General features: G+C 42.3%; 1 protein-coding gene across 9 annotated transcripts in view; it reads left to right on the top strand.

Annotated features, from left to right (window-relative positions):
- The window catches only part of CEP170B (centrosomal protein 170B), a 58,585-nt gene extending 46,729 nt beyond the window's left edge, over positions 1-11,856 (top strand). For 5 of the 9 annotated variants that reach the window (XM_032981600.2, XM_032981593.2, XM_042799063.1 and 2 more), the window contains 6 exons: positions 2,811-2,849; positions 3,413-3,556; positions 5,122-5,210; positions 5,772-5,865; positions 6,792-6,843; positions 7,581-11,856. In XM_032981600.2, the coding sequence (XP_032837491.2) occupies positions 2,811-2,849; positions 3,413-3,556; positions 5,122-5,210; positions 5,772-5,865; positions 6,792-6,843; positions 7,581-7,816 (654 nt within the window). In that variant the 3' untranslated portion in view covers positions 7,817-11,856. The remainder of the gene's footprint in view (positions 1-2,810; positions 2,850-3,412; positions 3,557-5,121; positions 5,211-5,771; positions 5,866-6,791; positions 6,844-7,580) is intronic. The other 4 variants (XM_032981601.2, XM_032981599.2, XM_042799065.1 and 1 more) reach the window with 1 other exon arrangement.
- The last annotated feature ends 1,647 nt before the right edge of the window (positions 11,857-13,503 follow it).

Raw genomic sequence — 13,503 nt, 5'->3', positions numbered from 1 at the left:
GAGTGTGGCTGTGCTTGTGTTAAGCCAAGGTCAGCTGTAGCCTGCTCAGGGACGTTTTTTTTTTTTCCTTGGGCCGTTTGTAGCCTCAGTGCACAAATATTTCACAATAACTTCAGGCTCTGAGATAAAGTGTTTTATTGCTTTGTTGCCATGCAAGTGCCACACCCGCAAAACTGCCTTTTGTAGTATTATTTTTGAGCAGTTAAGGTGGCAAATCTACTTTACTTGTGACTTGCACATGAAACGTTTGCTTCAGGTTGGTAATGACCAGCACTCAGAACCAGCTTCCTTCCGGAGAAGCTGCGTTGGTGCAGCCATAAGTCAGGGTATACAGAGGAATGTTCCCTGCTGCTATAGAGGAGGAAAGACCCCTGCAAAAGACCATGTTTCTACTCCGTGCAAAATGATGGGCTCCAAAGTAGTGATGCTGAATGGCTTGCTAGGGTTGCTCAGACGCAGGTGAACTGAAGGTTTCTCTGCCATGCGGCTCTTTGCTGCTGTGCATGGTGTGGGACGTGCCAGTCAGCCCCCTCAAAATAGTCTGGAGAGCCAGCGTAGGGCTGTGTCACACTCGAGGTAATGCTTCTGGCAGTGCCTACTGCTAGAGCAGTTTTTTAGATCTTAACAGTGGGGTAAATGAAGAAGCACTTGTAGGAGCCTGTGAAGACAGATCAGGAGCCATAACCTTTGGTATGTTCAGCCAGTGGTGGCTGAAACCACCATAAGGGCTTTTAACTTGACTTGATCCAAATAGGGTTGGATAGCACTGGGATTTCAGCAGGGCCAGTGGCTGCGAGGCCATTTCAGTTACACCCCAAACGCCAGTGTGCATCAGTGGAGCTGCCCTTGCGTTAGCCATAGCCAGGAACAGGTTAAACCAGTGGGAATTTCTACTTGCGACGCTGAAATGTAGAGCTGAATCCTGAATAGCTTGGGATCCTGAACTGTGCGTCTTGGGGGTCACGTTATGAATGAGAGTAATATAAACTGCTGTGGGTTTAATAAACACACATCACATCTTTGGAACCAGACTAGAATCAGTGGACACACTTCCTCCAGTCTGGGTGCTGCTGAATCTGTACTGAAATAATTATTTTGACTTAATGCAGGGAAGTTGCTAGGAAATATATGAAGATCAGTGTGTGTTTGATGGTAAACACTGAATTTTATGAGTGTTTATTAAACACCTTTGTATTAAATATTCTAGGAAAGGACATAGTGATGAGAATTAGCTAATATAGTAATGTATTGAAATATCTCATAAAAGGAAATAAGTGAATAAGAAATGTTTGCTTTGTGTGACTTTCTCTTATACTACTCTGGCTCTTGCAGTGTTGTATGCCATTCTGCTAGCTCTTGATTTTCTACTGCTAAATATTTATACCTATTCTAATAAAGTGAGGGGAAAATGCAGGAAAAATAAGTTCTGATTCTGGAATCACTTTTGAGTGTTTAATGTCATACTAGAAGCTTCACATTGTACCAGTGTGTGGCACAACATTTCTCAACCTCAAATGAACTGCTTTTTAAATTACTTTTATTATGAAGCTTGGTTAAAGATTAAAATAATGAGTGTTCTCTTAAAGGTTAAGATGGAGCCTTAGATTTAAATCTTACTCTTAATGTTCTGTCCTTTCAGGTCCAGTGTTTGCTTAGATGTTTGCCAGGGAGGTTTTCAGTTCCATAGTGAGTTTTTGAGGTGTTTTTGTTTGGTTTTGTTGCTCTCACTGTATTATGATAGCCTGGATTCCTGACATACTCAACTGAGTACAGCTACAAGTCAAGCAAAAAAAACCCAAACAAACAAACAAACAAAAAGGGTCCATTGAGGGTGAAACCTTCATGATTTCTGTTTACTAAAGCCATGGTTTGTTTGGGATGCTTTGGGTTGTGGGTGTGCAGGTTTTACAGGACCCAGCTTTCTGCAGAGCCAAGCAGTCAGACTGCTCTGCAAACATAGTTGCGTGGGTCATCCCAAGTCACTGGCCACTTCTGAAAATTCTAGCCTTGCATGAAATTCTTTTGGTTGGTCTTTTTTTTAAAAGTTGAGAATGATATAGCAGAAACCTAGGAGCCCTGTCACGTTTCTTAAGTTGTTGTTTGACATATTCAGTATGAATGTTGTTATGGCAAGAGGAAATGCTTACGGGTGTGACAGAGCAGAAAGCATGAGAAGAGACCATTTCACATATGAAAATCTCCTGGTGTTGGGGGAGCAGATGCTGTCCTTACCGTGTTTTCAGCTGCTTGTGCCGAGAACTGCTGGACTGTAGGAGTATCTCATTCCCTTCTGACGCTGTTTCACCACTGCAAGCAGCCTAACTTACTGTTTCGGCACTTCACAAAAGGATGCTTAAAAAAAAGCAGCTTATTAGCTAAACATTTTGGCTGTGGTGCCCATGTGCCATAATACCTCATACCTTCTGCCTGTGTATAACCCAGGAACTATTGCATAGAGTATGGGGAGCCTGGACCTTGGATGGCACATGGTTTCCTCACAAGGGCTGTGTGCTTTGCCAACCGAAGAGCTTCCTGGGCTATATGTTTAGCCCATTCTCTGTGCTTGGAGGGCTGCTGGATTTCACACAGCACAGTCTGTTTCGAAGTAACTGGGGAGCTGCCTGAGACTGCCTCTGCAGAACTGGTTGGTGACCAGGGCCCCCACGGGCTTCAGTGCATGCGGGAGGTGGGCATCAGGAATGCGCTTTTGGGAATGTCAACCCAAAATAACCCCAAACCATGTGTTCTCTTGATACTTGCTGTCACAGTCATTCACTAGCGTTGATCTCTTTGTTTCTGTTTTAACACAGATTGCTCGTAGATCTTTTCGGCTGGCATATCCATCTCAGGTGCACTTTCCATCCCATTATTTTTGTATCTCTGTCTCGTCACAGTTATTTTCCTCCCCTTCCTTCAGAGTTTTTGTCTGTCAGTCAACCGAACAGGGGTAGCTGTCTTGTCGTTTCTGTTCTTCCTGTTAATTATTTGCATTGTCAGTGGGTTTGTATTGCTTTTTCATCCCTTCCATGTGTTACTAGGTGGTTTCCGATTAATTTTAGTATGACTTTGATGGTGCATTGGTATATTAAAACATAAGATATGGGGAAATAGGGCCTTTTTGAGTTTTAGCTAAATTCAAAAAAGGCAAAGATGTACTTTTCAACTACATGCTCAAGTCTCAAAATTATAAAGTGGAATAGCCCCACTGAGTTTTGTAGGATGACGCCAGTGGGTAGACGCTTGCAGGATTGGGGTCTAGTATTTTGCTTTGGAACCCATACCTGTCTGAACAAGACTTAAACGAATCAGTGTTCCTCTGGCGCTTGCCTGAAAATCTGCAGTACCTGTAGTGAGTGCCTGTGTGCCTTCTTCCCTACTAATTTTTAATGACTCATTATTCATTATTTCCAAGTTGGTGCAGCACATTCCAGAAGCAAGTCTGAACTACCAGAAAGTGCCTCCAGGATCAGTGGAACTGAAGGATTTTGACCAAAATATGAACGATAATAGAGAAGAGGATCCCTCAAGAAAAACGAGGACGAGAAACCGTGAGGAGGCAGGCCACCTTTTTCTTTACTTTATATACAGCATTGCTTTAAACTGCAGTATGTGTACCTGCTCTCTTTCTAAGCTGCCAAAGGCTACTCAAAAAAAAAAAAAATGCACTTCTCAAGAGCCTTGACTTGTAGGTATAGAAACTGTTCAAAAAAGAAAAAAACAGGAACAGAATCGCCCTTCATGCCAATACTGACTGGTAGTTTTCTCTCTTGTGTAAAACTCCACTAAAACCTGAGGCTTGGTCACTTGCTTGGGAGGGGGCATTCGGTGTCAGAGCCCACTTACTTCACTGCTGTTTTGAAGAAAAACACAAAAAGCTCAACTTTGAAATGTGCAGCACCGATAGTTTAATGGCACCTTACTTATCTGCAACCAACATCTTGGTTAGAGCTGCCCATGGAGCAGCAGTGGCAGAATCTGGACCTTACGAGGAGTTTCCGCAGCTGGGCTTGAGCGCGGTGGCACAGCGGGGTTACTGGGCCGTGCAGACAGCGAGCCACTTGTTCTGCATTGCTCCCTTCAACATCTGCAATTTGATGCAATTCTCCTGGGTTGAGAGAGCAGGGTAACCTGGAAATCACTGCAACGATGCTAAAGGGTGAGGAAGCCTGGCCTGAAACTTGAGGCTGGGGCTGGCGGAGGGGTGAGGGGTGTAGGGGGGCGATGGTGCCAGAGAGCAGAGGAGCGGGCTGCTGATGCAACGCTCTCGGCTGTTGCTTCTGCTTGCTTTCTGCCTGCTGGCTCTGGCTGGGAAGGAAGAGCTGGGGCAGAGGCTCCAGGGCAGGCAGGAGGGGAGAGCTGGGCTCCAGCATGGGCACTCTGCTGCTCTGGAGGTGGAGTGTGGCTCAGGTGGGAGCTGGGCTCCAGCACGGGCGCTCTGCTGCTCTGGAGGTGGAGTGTGGCTCAGGTGGGCAGATGGAGGGGGAACTTGGGCTGAGCCACTGGTACCCATCCTGTCCTGTGCCCGACTTGAAGCAATCCCTCACTTCCCAGTAAAGAGGTGCCAAGGCTGAATAAAACGTGCAGGGTCAGAGTACCCCCAGCTGATGCAGGCTTTCCTGACAGAAGTCTGGGGGCTCTGCTGAGCCCCAGGACTTGAATATTTGGGGTTTGGTGGTTTGTTGTTGTTGGTTTTATTAAAGCAGATTGGAACATGGTGGGATACCTTGTTGTGAAGGTGGCTTGAACTCGTATAAATCACAGGAGATGGTTTCAGTGAGACTGCTTGTGGGGCTTCTTGTGTTGCAGTTCAGCTTTTTGGGTTTTTCTTGGGGGGGGAAGTGCCTGTGAGGTTTGGAAAGTCTTAAACCTTTTCTTCCAGAAATAGTTGTGTTACTTCAGACAACTCTCTGTCTCTAGAAAAAAAATCTGAACAAGTTAATATTGAACTTTTTGCCAAAATGCGGCAACAAAGCCGCACATCATCTTAATCTCCCTCGAGCTTCAAGTATCATCCACAAAGATGAAGATGTTGCAGTGGAGATCACTCACTGTAAAAAGTTTCCAGTTTTGTCATATGTGACTTTTGCTAAAAGTTCTCTGATTTGCCCTTTTGTATTTTAGGTAATCTTTGACAATCTGATGTTGAACCCAGTGTCCCAGTTATCACATACAATCCGTGAAAATACAGAAAACCTAGCTGAGAAAATGAAGTAAGTATCTTCTTGTCCCTGGCCTGAAATGTTGACTTGCTGCTGAGTTTGTTGACTTGATACTTGTGGAAGATAGTGCATTGTTGCCTCAGAAAGTCGTGTTATCAAGATACAGGGAGTCTAGATGTAGGAAACTGTGTGTAGTGAAGGAAGGGTAATATGATTATTTGCATTGTCTTTTCCTCCTATGTTTGGCTTTTGGAATTTTAATGCTGGATTTGTAATGCCTGTTGATGCCTTAACTTTGAAATGTTGCCTGTGCAAAGATACAGCAGAAAACTGGTGGATGGTCTTCTCTTTCCTTCCCTGTCCCAAGGCCTTCAGAAAGCCAGCAGGTTACCAGGCTTGTGAAATCTCTTCAAAGTTTGTTGTTGCTTTAGAAGACATCAGTTAGGGAAGGGCTTTGGATTGTTCCTAAATCAGCCTGATTTAAATCAGGCGCTTTCTCCAGTTGCTAATCTACCAATCTCCTTTGTTGCCACATCTTGTGATAGTTAAGTCTTTTAAACAAGCAGCTTCTGGATGGCAATTTTAAGACCTGCTCCACTTCTTGTGCTGCAGGATTCTGTTTCAAAACTCGGAAAGGACCTGGGAGGAGATGGAGGCCAAGATGAATTCAGAAAATGAAGTGCCAATACTGAAGACATCAAACAAGGTAAGACCATGCAAACAAGTGAAATACTGAATGCTTTTGTCAATGAAAGCTTTGTAATAAACCACAGCAGCAAGCTCTGGCCCTTCTCCAATCCATTTCTGAAATTTCTAGTCCATTCACACACGTTCAGCTGCTGGTTTTTGTTGCAGTTTGAAGTGTGACAGAGTGAGTTCCTTCAGCTTGCTGTGTTTCACCAAACTTCCCCTCTCCCTTTGTGATTCATCTTCGAAGACCTAGTCCCTTAACAGATGTTCAAGTTCAGGGTCATTAGGCCTCATTTAAACATCTACCAAAGCATCACCTACAGTGTGGTTGCCCCAGCTTCAGTTGTAGACAGGTGATTCTCGCTAATGTTTGTTTTCTTCACTTGTAACAGTTTGATAATAGGGCAATAAAAAAGCTTCAGCCATAGGGTGGTGTTTGTACTTTCATGACCTCTTATTGACATTGATGGGGACTGCCAGTGGTACACTAATGGACCCAGTAATATGTTCAGTGGTAAGTGTACATACAATGCTGTGCAGGATCTGTGTAGCTCAGTGCTGCAGCAGTATATCTGTGGCCAATTGCTTTGTCTCATCTAGGAGTTGAGTTTACAAATACCTTTGTGTATTTGGTATTAAGGAGGATGTGGAGGAGCTGTTGTACAGTTAATCTGGCTAGCTTTTCAAATCTAAAAGCCACTGTGGCTGTGAAGCAGGTGGTGGTGTAGCAACTTGGTGAAATGATGGAGAGCAGAGGTCCCTGTGTGCTGACCAAATGCACCTCAATACAGATACTAGCTTTGTCATTTCTGGTAAACAAGCAAGGTTGGAACTGACTTTGAATCTTCTTGATTGGATAAGGCAGAAGGAGTAAGACTAGATTCCTGCATCTGTTGAGTTGCTTTGTTGCTTAATTTTCCATTCTGATGCTTTTGTTTCTAGGAAATCAGTTCTATCCTGAAGGAGCTTAGGAGAGTTCAAAAACAACTTGAAGGTTGGTCTTTTAAAATATTATTTTTGTCTCTCAAATGCCAGTAAGTTGCACAAAATAAAATAATGCAACTTGATTTGCCACTGAAAGCTGGGAAAGGATGCAGAAGTTTAGTTTGCTAGCCCAGTGCTCTCTGACAGGTGCATATGAAATGAACAGTCGATTTATCTTGTGCTGCCAATTTTTAAGAAAATTGTTGACTTTTGAATTCTGGAAGCTGTTGCTGTGGAAATACTTTGTTTGTGGTAATTAGCATAGCCCCATAAGATGAAATGGCAGAGGTCTGTTCTGCTGAAGTAATATTTAGGAGCTCTTTCAGCCGATCAGCTGTGCTATGCTATTTGGAATTGAATTTTGCACATAGAGCGGTGCAATGGAAAAAGCAAGACAAGCTCTTGCATCATCCATAAGCTTTAATAAAGGCATATAAAAAGATACAGGCATCAATTTGGACTCTTGCTAAAAGCTTGTCATTTGGCTGCTGTCATTTGTTTTTTCCAATTTAACCAGAAAGTTGAGTGTCCTCATAGCTTCAGTTTGGGAGAGGTTTTGCTTGTTAAAGCTGCTTAGGCCTGAAAGTACTAATGAAGAAAACATCATGACTAAAATGAGCGCGAGCATTGTCTACAGTTCTACTGCCTTCAAAAATGAAGGCAGCAATCTTCTGTTTAGAAACTCTGCTGAGTGCTGCTAATATGTCTCTGTATGTCTTTTTTTCTTTTTTTTTTTCCCTCCCCCAGTCATAAATGCTATCATTGACCCTACTGGAAACTTGGATGTAGTTGCCAGTAACAAAGCATCTTCTGCTGCTAAACAATCTACAGCCACTAAAGTCAGGACTGCTAACACTTCTGGGTCCCCACTGGAGACTTTGTCCCCAGCACAGATGAGAAACTACACACAGAAATCGAACTGTGGGTCTTCTAGCTTACGAGATTCGAATTTCATTCCAGAAGGAGAGAAATATGTGATCTGATACAATATTTTGTATTGCTATCATATTGTAATCTACTGTCGCATTAGTATTGTGTATGAGTGGTTTGTGGACAGTTTGTGTGGAGCAGTTGTTTAGATTGCTAACACGTTGCACAAAAAAAAAAAAAAAAAATCTATGCTGTGAGGGTGAATGGAAAGTCTGTGTATGCCTTTTAAACAAGACGAGCACTGTGGAGCAGCACATATTCAGCATAGAGGCAAACTGATTTTTAGAAAATTACTCACTTATTCTTCCAGTGTGCCATAAGAAAACAGGCTTTGCATACACTCTATTCAATACTGCCGAAGCTAAAGTGTTCTAGCACTGGCCTGTTTATAATCATTCAGTTGTCATGAGGCGCAATTTAAAAAAAAAAAAAAAAAAACAAAAAAAAAAAAACAAAAAAAAAACCACAAACCCAAACCACCTCTTTTGGTACTATATTTGTTTTGGTTTTATTTTTTGATTTTTTTTTTTTTTTTAAGCGTACAAGTGAAGCATTACAATTCTGTTGGAGTCAGTGTGCAAATCCAACAAAATGATCGTGCAATATTGTGGGTTTCTAGGAGAAACTCTTACTACAGTTGTGTAAGAAGTCCTTTTCAGCAGTCGTAAAAAGGCAACCACTATGAAGTTTTGCATCAGTTTTTTCAGTCCAAACCCCCAAAAAAGACGGAATAAACCCTTTGTTTTTCTCTTGGGAAAGTGTAAAAGTTAATAATGGTATGAATGTAAAGACTACTAGTACAGTTACTATTTTTGATGATGTTTCACGCCCAAAGTTAGGGGTAGGTACAAAATGTCAGATTTTACAGTTTAGCTTGCCAACTTTTCATGATTTCGGTACAAATGCTGTCTGTAAGCTGCTTTTTTTTTTTTTTTTTTTTTGTAAATATACGGTCTTTTTACAGTGAGCTACAAATGCCTCTGACTGGGCCAAAGACTAAGATGTTTGTGATTAGCTAATTGCTAAGAAAATCATCTGTTTCAGTGGCTCATGTAATAAATGTAATTGCACAGTTGCTGTGAACTAGTGTTCACTTGACAGCACTGAAAAAATAATGGCTTAAATGTAGCTCCACCTTTATGGCTAGTTCTCTTATGAATTTTTTTTCAATGCAAAAGTGCTTGAAGACCATCATTCTGTGGTATTCTTCAGCAACTATTCAACAGTGGCAAGCACTTAGTACATTTGGGATTTTTGTCTGGATTTTATTTTTGATCTGTTATAATCCTAGAAAAACTAAGGATTATGTGCAGTTGCACTGAGCAATTCCTTGTTTAAAAAAAAAAAAAAAAAAGTTGTTGTTTTGGTGTTCTGTCTTTCTGTTAAACTGCAAAACATTAAGTAATTTTTGTTGTTTTAAGAACATAAGTTTGGTTTTGAGGGGACCTCTTCCAGACGTGTTTGCTCCCAGTTTTTTCTGTCTTGTAACAATTCCTTTTTCATTCTTCCCGTTCAGTAAACACTAATCAGGTAAAGAAGTTCTTTTGTAGCTGTGGAGGATACCTTTGCTGGGACAGGTGAGCAGATGAGTTCCACTTTGCCCTCATACAGTGTGTAGTTTAACCAGTGAAAATGGTTTCCCGAGCTTGACTGCTTCTTGTGTGCTGACTTTATATTTTGGGGTGGGTAGTGGATTCCTTAGTTAGCTTCAGTAGTTACCTGAGCCTTTCTGCTAGAATGTTGTAACAGTGGGAACCTGTTAAAATAATTTAAATAAATAGGGATGCTCACAAAGTGTTTAATCTTACTAGCGGAGACCGTGACTGCTTTCCTGGTGAAGTCAGTGGGAGCTTTCTATCAATTTCAGCAGAAACAGGATCAGTCTCGAAATGGGAGTATGTCGACAGGCCAGTGGTGCCTTTTGAGCGTGCACAGTGCTGGCTGGTAAACAGTAGGTGCAAATACCCTTCCAAGATTTCCAGTAGGTTATAAGACTCATCTGCTTGTGTAGAGATGCTCTTTCCAGGGAGAAATCGGCTGGGTTTTACATAGATGAACGCAGAATAAAAAAAAGAATCTGCCCTTGATGTTCTGCCTGTAATATACGCACTATCTGAATGTTTTCTTTCAGCTGTTTATTCTGATCTGTTTTTTCTTGAAATACTTGACTGTGTCCTTGATGAATATCGTAAGTGGTGGTATCATTCCTGACACGAGACACAATTTTTCAAGCCCAGCTTGGGTAGGGTTTGAAGCGATCAGGTGCTACCCCAACTCAGGAGGAGTTGAAGGACCTTCACAGATAAGGTGGTGGTGTTTCAGTTTTGCTGTGGAGACAAATGAATTACTCAGATATCTGACTTCCATTAACATTTGCTAACCACATTTCCACATCTTCATGGCTATGCTCTAGTGGATTTTGTTTCTCTGCAAGATGCCCTTGATGGGACTTCTGTTTACTTTCAGTTGAAAATTGTTTGATTCTTCTTTCATTCATGAACGCATTGGGGATAGATTTTTTTTTTTTTTTTTTTTTTTCCCCTTGCTTCCTCTGTTCTGAACTTGAGAGAGCACTGGCAGACACCATTACAATTAAATCAACCCGCAAATTATGATACCTCTTCAAATGACAAACGAGGATGCAATCGGTGTCTGTTTATAATCTGGGAATGTGTGTGTGAAGGGGTAGGAGGATGAACAACTCGATCTGTTTTATTTGTGACTCAGCCAAACTATAGAACGCCCCTGTGTCCTGAGGCAGCGTTCATCCGTGCATCTTCGCATTTAAAACAGTTTCGCTAGTCAGTAATGAAATGCAACATATTTTTTTTCTTGTATTCTCTGCTTCTGAAGTACACCTCCCTTACACTTGTCTGCTCCAGATAAGCCAGAGCGCTGGCCGCCTCTTACTCCTTCATTGATTGCTCGTTCTTACAGGCAGTGCTGCCTGCCAGCATGAAACGTGCCGCTGGGTGACCCCGCTGTGAGCCTCGCAGCTGTGGGCTGGTGTATCTGGGAGGCCCAGGATCGGTGTGTAAGGTACCCGTGGGCTTCCACGGGCCACGGCTGGGCCTTGCGTGGAGCTTGACCTGTGGGGCGCTCCCCTACCGCCCTGCTTCCATTTGGTTTGTATCTGACTGACGAAATGTAACGAAGGGTGGGATTTTCAGAGCCTTGGGGAAGCAAGTGCTCAGGTCCTTTTGGGTTTCCATACGCTTGGGGTGCCTGATGCCGTGAGCACCTTTCAAAATCCCAGACCTCAGCTCTTCCACTGTACTTGAAAACCATGTTCTCAGTTCGACGCTTTCAAATGTAAAAACCTGTTACTGTGTTCTGATAGCGTGAATGTGAATTCCCGCGAGGATGTGTACGAGCTGTGTGAGCGAGGACCTCACTTCACCTGCAGTGATGTCATGTCGTGCTCGGGCTTCAGGAGAAAAGAACACCTGCATCATCTTTGAGTATTGTAATAAAGGTACAACTAGTGAAATGTTTACATACAGCCTACTGAAAAAAAAAAAAAGAGGAGAAAAAGATAAAAAAGTGTAAAGTATGTAAGTGCAAAATTCTACTAGTTCTTTCCTGTTTTGCTGATCACACTAGCTATTTTTGGAGTTCTGTAAATGTGTATAACTTTTGCAAAGACCAGACACAACTACCTGTTCACTTTCGATGTGCCCCGTGCTGAATTGTGCCTATTTCACTCTCTGATGTTGTTACGCTGCTGATTCTGCTGTTCTGAACTGCTCACTGGATCATTCCATTTGCATGCAACACAAATGCAAGCTGAGCTGTCTGAGAGTAAAGCTGAAACACGTTTGTATAACTTGAATCGGTTAATGACTTTCTCTTTTCCACACCCTCTTGAAATGCTGTGTATAATTTTGATTTGTTTCTCCTTCCCTGATTTTTTTCTGCTTTTGTTTGGTTTTTTTTTTTTTTGAATGGTAATTTATTTTTGTTTGGATTATAGGCAGTATCTGTACATTTTGTTTCAAGGTGATATTGTGGATGTCTTTAAAAAAAACCAAATTGTTATTTTATATAATTTTATCATAAAGTTGCTCTAATAAATCATTCTTTTATCATGTGACAATGATTCTGGATTTCGTGTGTTAATTTGGGGGGGGAGTGTGTGTTTGGGGGACTAAAGTTTTTCAATTGCCTGTTTACATTGGTGTTAAATACAGCACAAGGAAAGAATTGTAAGCAGCTGAAGACTCACACTTCAACTGGATCTGTCCTGGGGACGCCTGTGGCTGGGGCAGATCCTTCTCCAGTAGTACAGGGGTCCCCCTTCCCTGCCCCTGTACTCACAGGATTGAAGTCCCCAAGTCCCCATCACCCGAGAGGGGTCTGACTTCCAAGTCAGGTATGGTGATAGTTGGTTTAATTTTTAGTACTGTTTTATTTCATTGCCATGATTAACAATGGTAGTTAAATCCAGCCAGCCTGGATATGATCATTCCACAGCAGGTATGTGATTATAGAAAAAGATTATTGGTCTCAATCTTTTGCTCTCACCTTATATATATATATATATATATATATATATATGTATATATATATATATATATATATATATATATATACACACACATACACACACATATGTAAAAATATAAATGTATCTTGGAGTTTATGAGTCTGTGAAATTATTTTGATTTTTCCCTTCATTCCATCACTGTCCTTCCCTCCTGCAGTTCTGTCTGACCTTTGCGTCCTTCCTGGCACTTTTGAAACAACTTTATTCCTCCTTCCCCTCTGCTCAGCCTCCGGGTGCCTGCAGCCTCCCCACCCTGCTCGGTGCCGCATGGGACTCTGCCTCCACGTCGTCTGCATTAGCACGGCTTCTGTAGGAAGTGGAACGTGTGTATCTGATAAAAACATTGCATTGTTTGCCAGCAAAAACTAAAACGCAAAGCCGGGGGGGGGCGAAGTACCTAACCAGGATCAGTGGGAGACTTCCCATCCCCTGGTGACCTTTGCATTAGATATTTGAACATGAGACCTTTATGCTTAAAGTTTTAGGGAGGGGTTTTATGGTTTTGGTTTTGTTTGGCTTTTTTTTTTTTTTTTATTCATTAAAAAATAAAGTTCTTCTGCCTCTTAAAAAGCTTTCTTAAGCTTAGCTTGTGTGTGCTGTGTCTGCAGAGAAGGCTTTCTGTGTTCTCTAAACTACAGGGCTGGGTTACGCATTATGTTGTCTCTCCCCAGGCTTCCCCAGCAGTACCCAGCAGTGTTTGAGTTGGGACGCTGTGCAAAGTGTCCTCTGGAAACCAGTAGTGCAGCCACTTCATTAATTTTTTAACAGTCTCTCTGAATAAACGTAAGAGGTAGTGGAACTGTGGCCAAAACTATTTTCAAGGGAATGAAAGCTGCGATCTGGCAGAATTTAAAAAGGAAGGATAGATGGCAAAAGTAATGATTGTGCATCTTCCTGCTGAGCGTTCAGCTGCAACCCTGCCTGGGCCCTCAACGTCCTCATCTGCTTGGGGAAATACAGCCTGGTTTGCAACGTGTGTGGAGAAGGGAACACCAGAAAGTGTTGCTTAGAGCAAAAGTTTAAGTCACCAGAGAGACGGATTCTCAGGTTTTTTTATGCCATGTGAAGATCTACTCCTGGACCCTCATCTGCTGGGTTCTCCCGTGGGAGGGCCGTGCCTTTTTCTGACACAGGCATTTGTGGACTGTTTCAAGAGCAAAGCCTTGCTGGGCTCAGCTTTTTCTGGCGAGAGGG

The sequence above is a fragment of the Tyto alba genome, unplaced genomic scaffold, assembly GCF_018691265.1.
Source record: "Tyto alba isolate M040663 unplaced genomic scaffold, T.alba_DEE_v4.0 Super-Scaffold_29, whole genome shotgun sequence".
In the NCBI taxonomy this organism is placed as follows: Eukaryota; Metazoa; Chordata; class Aves; order Strigiformes; family Tytonidae; genus Tyto; species Tyto alba.
This window is presented reverse-complemented; position numbering and strand designations above follow the sequence as displayed.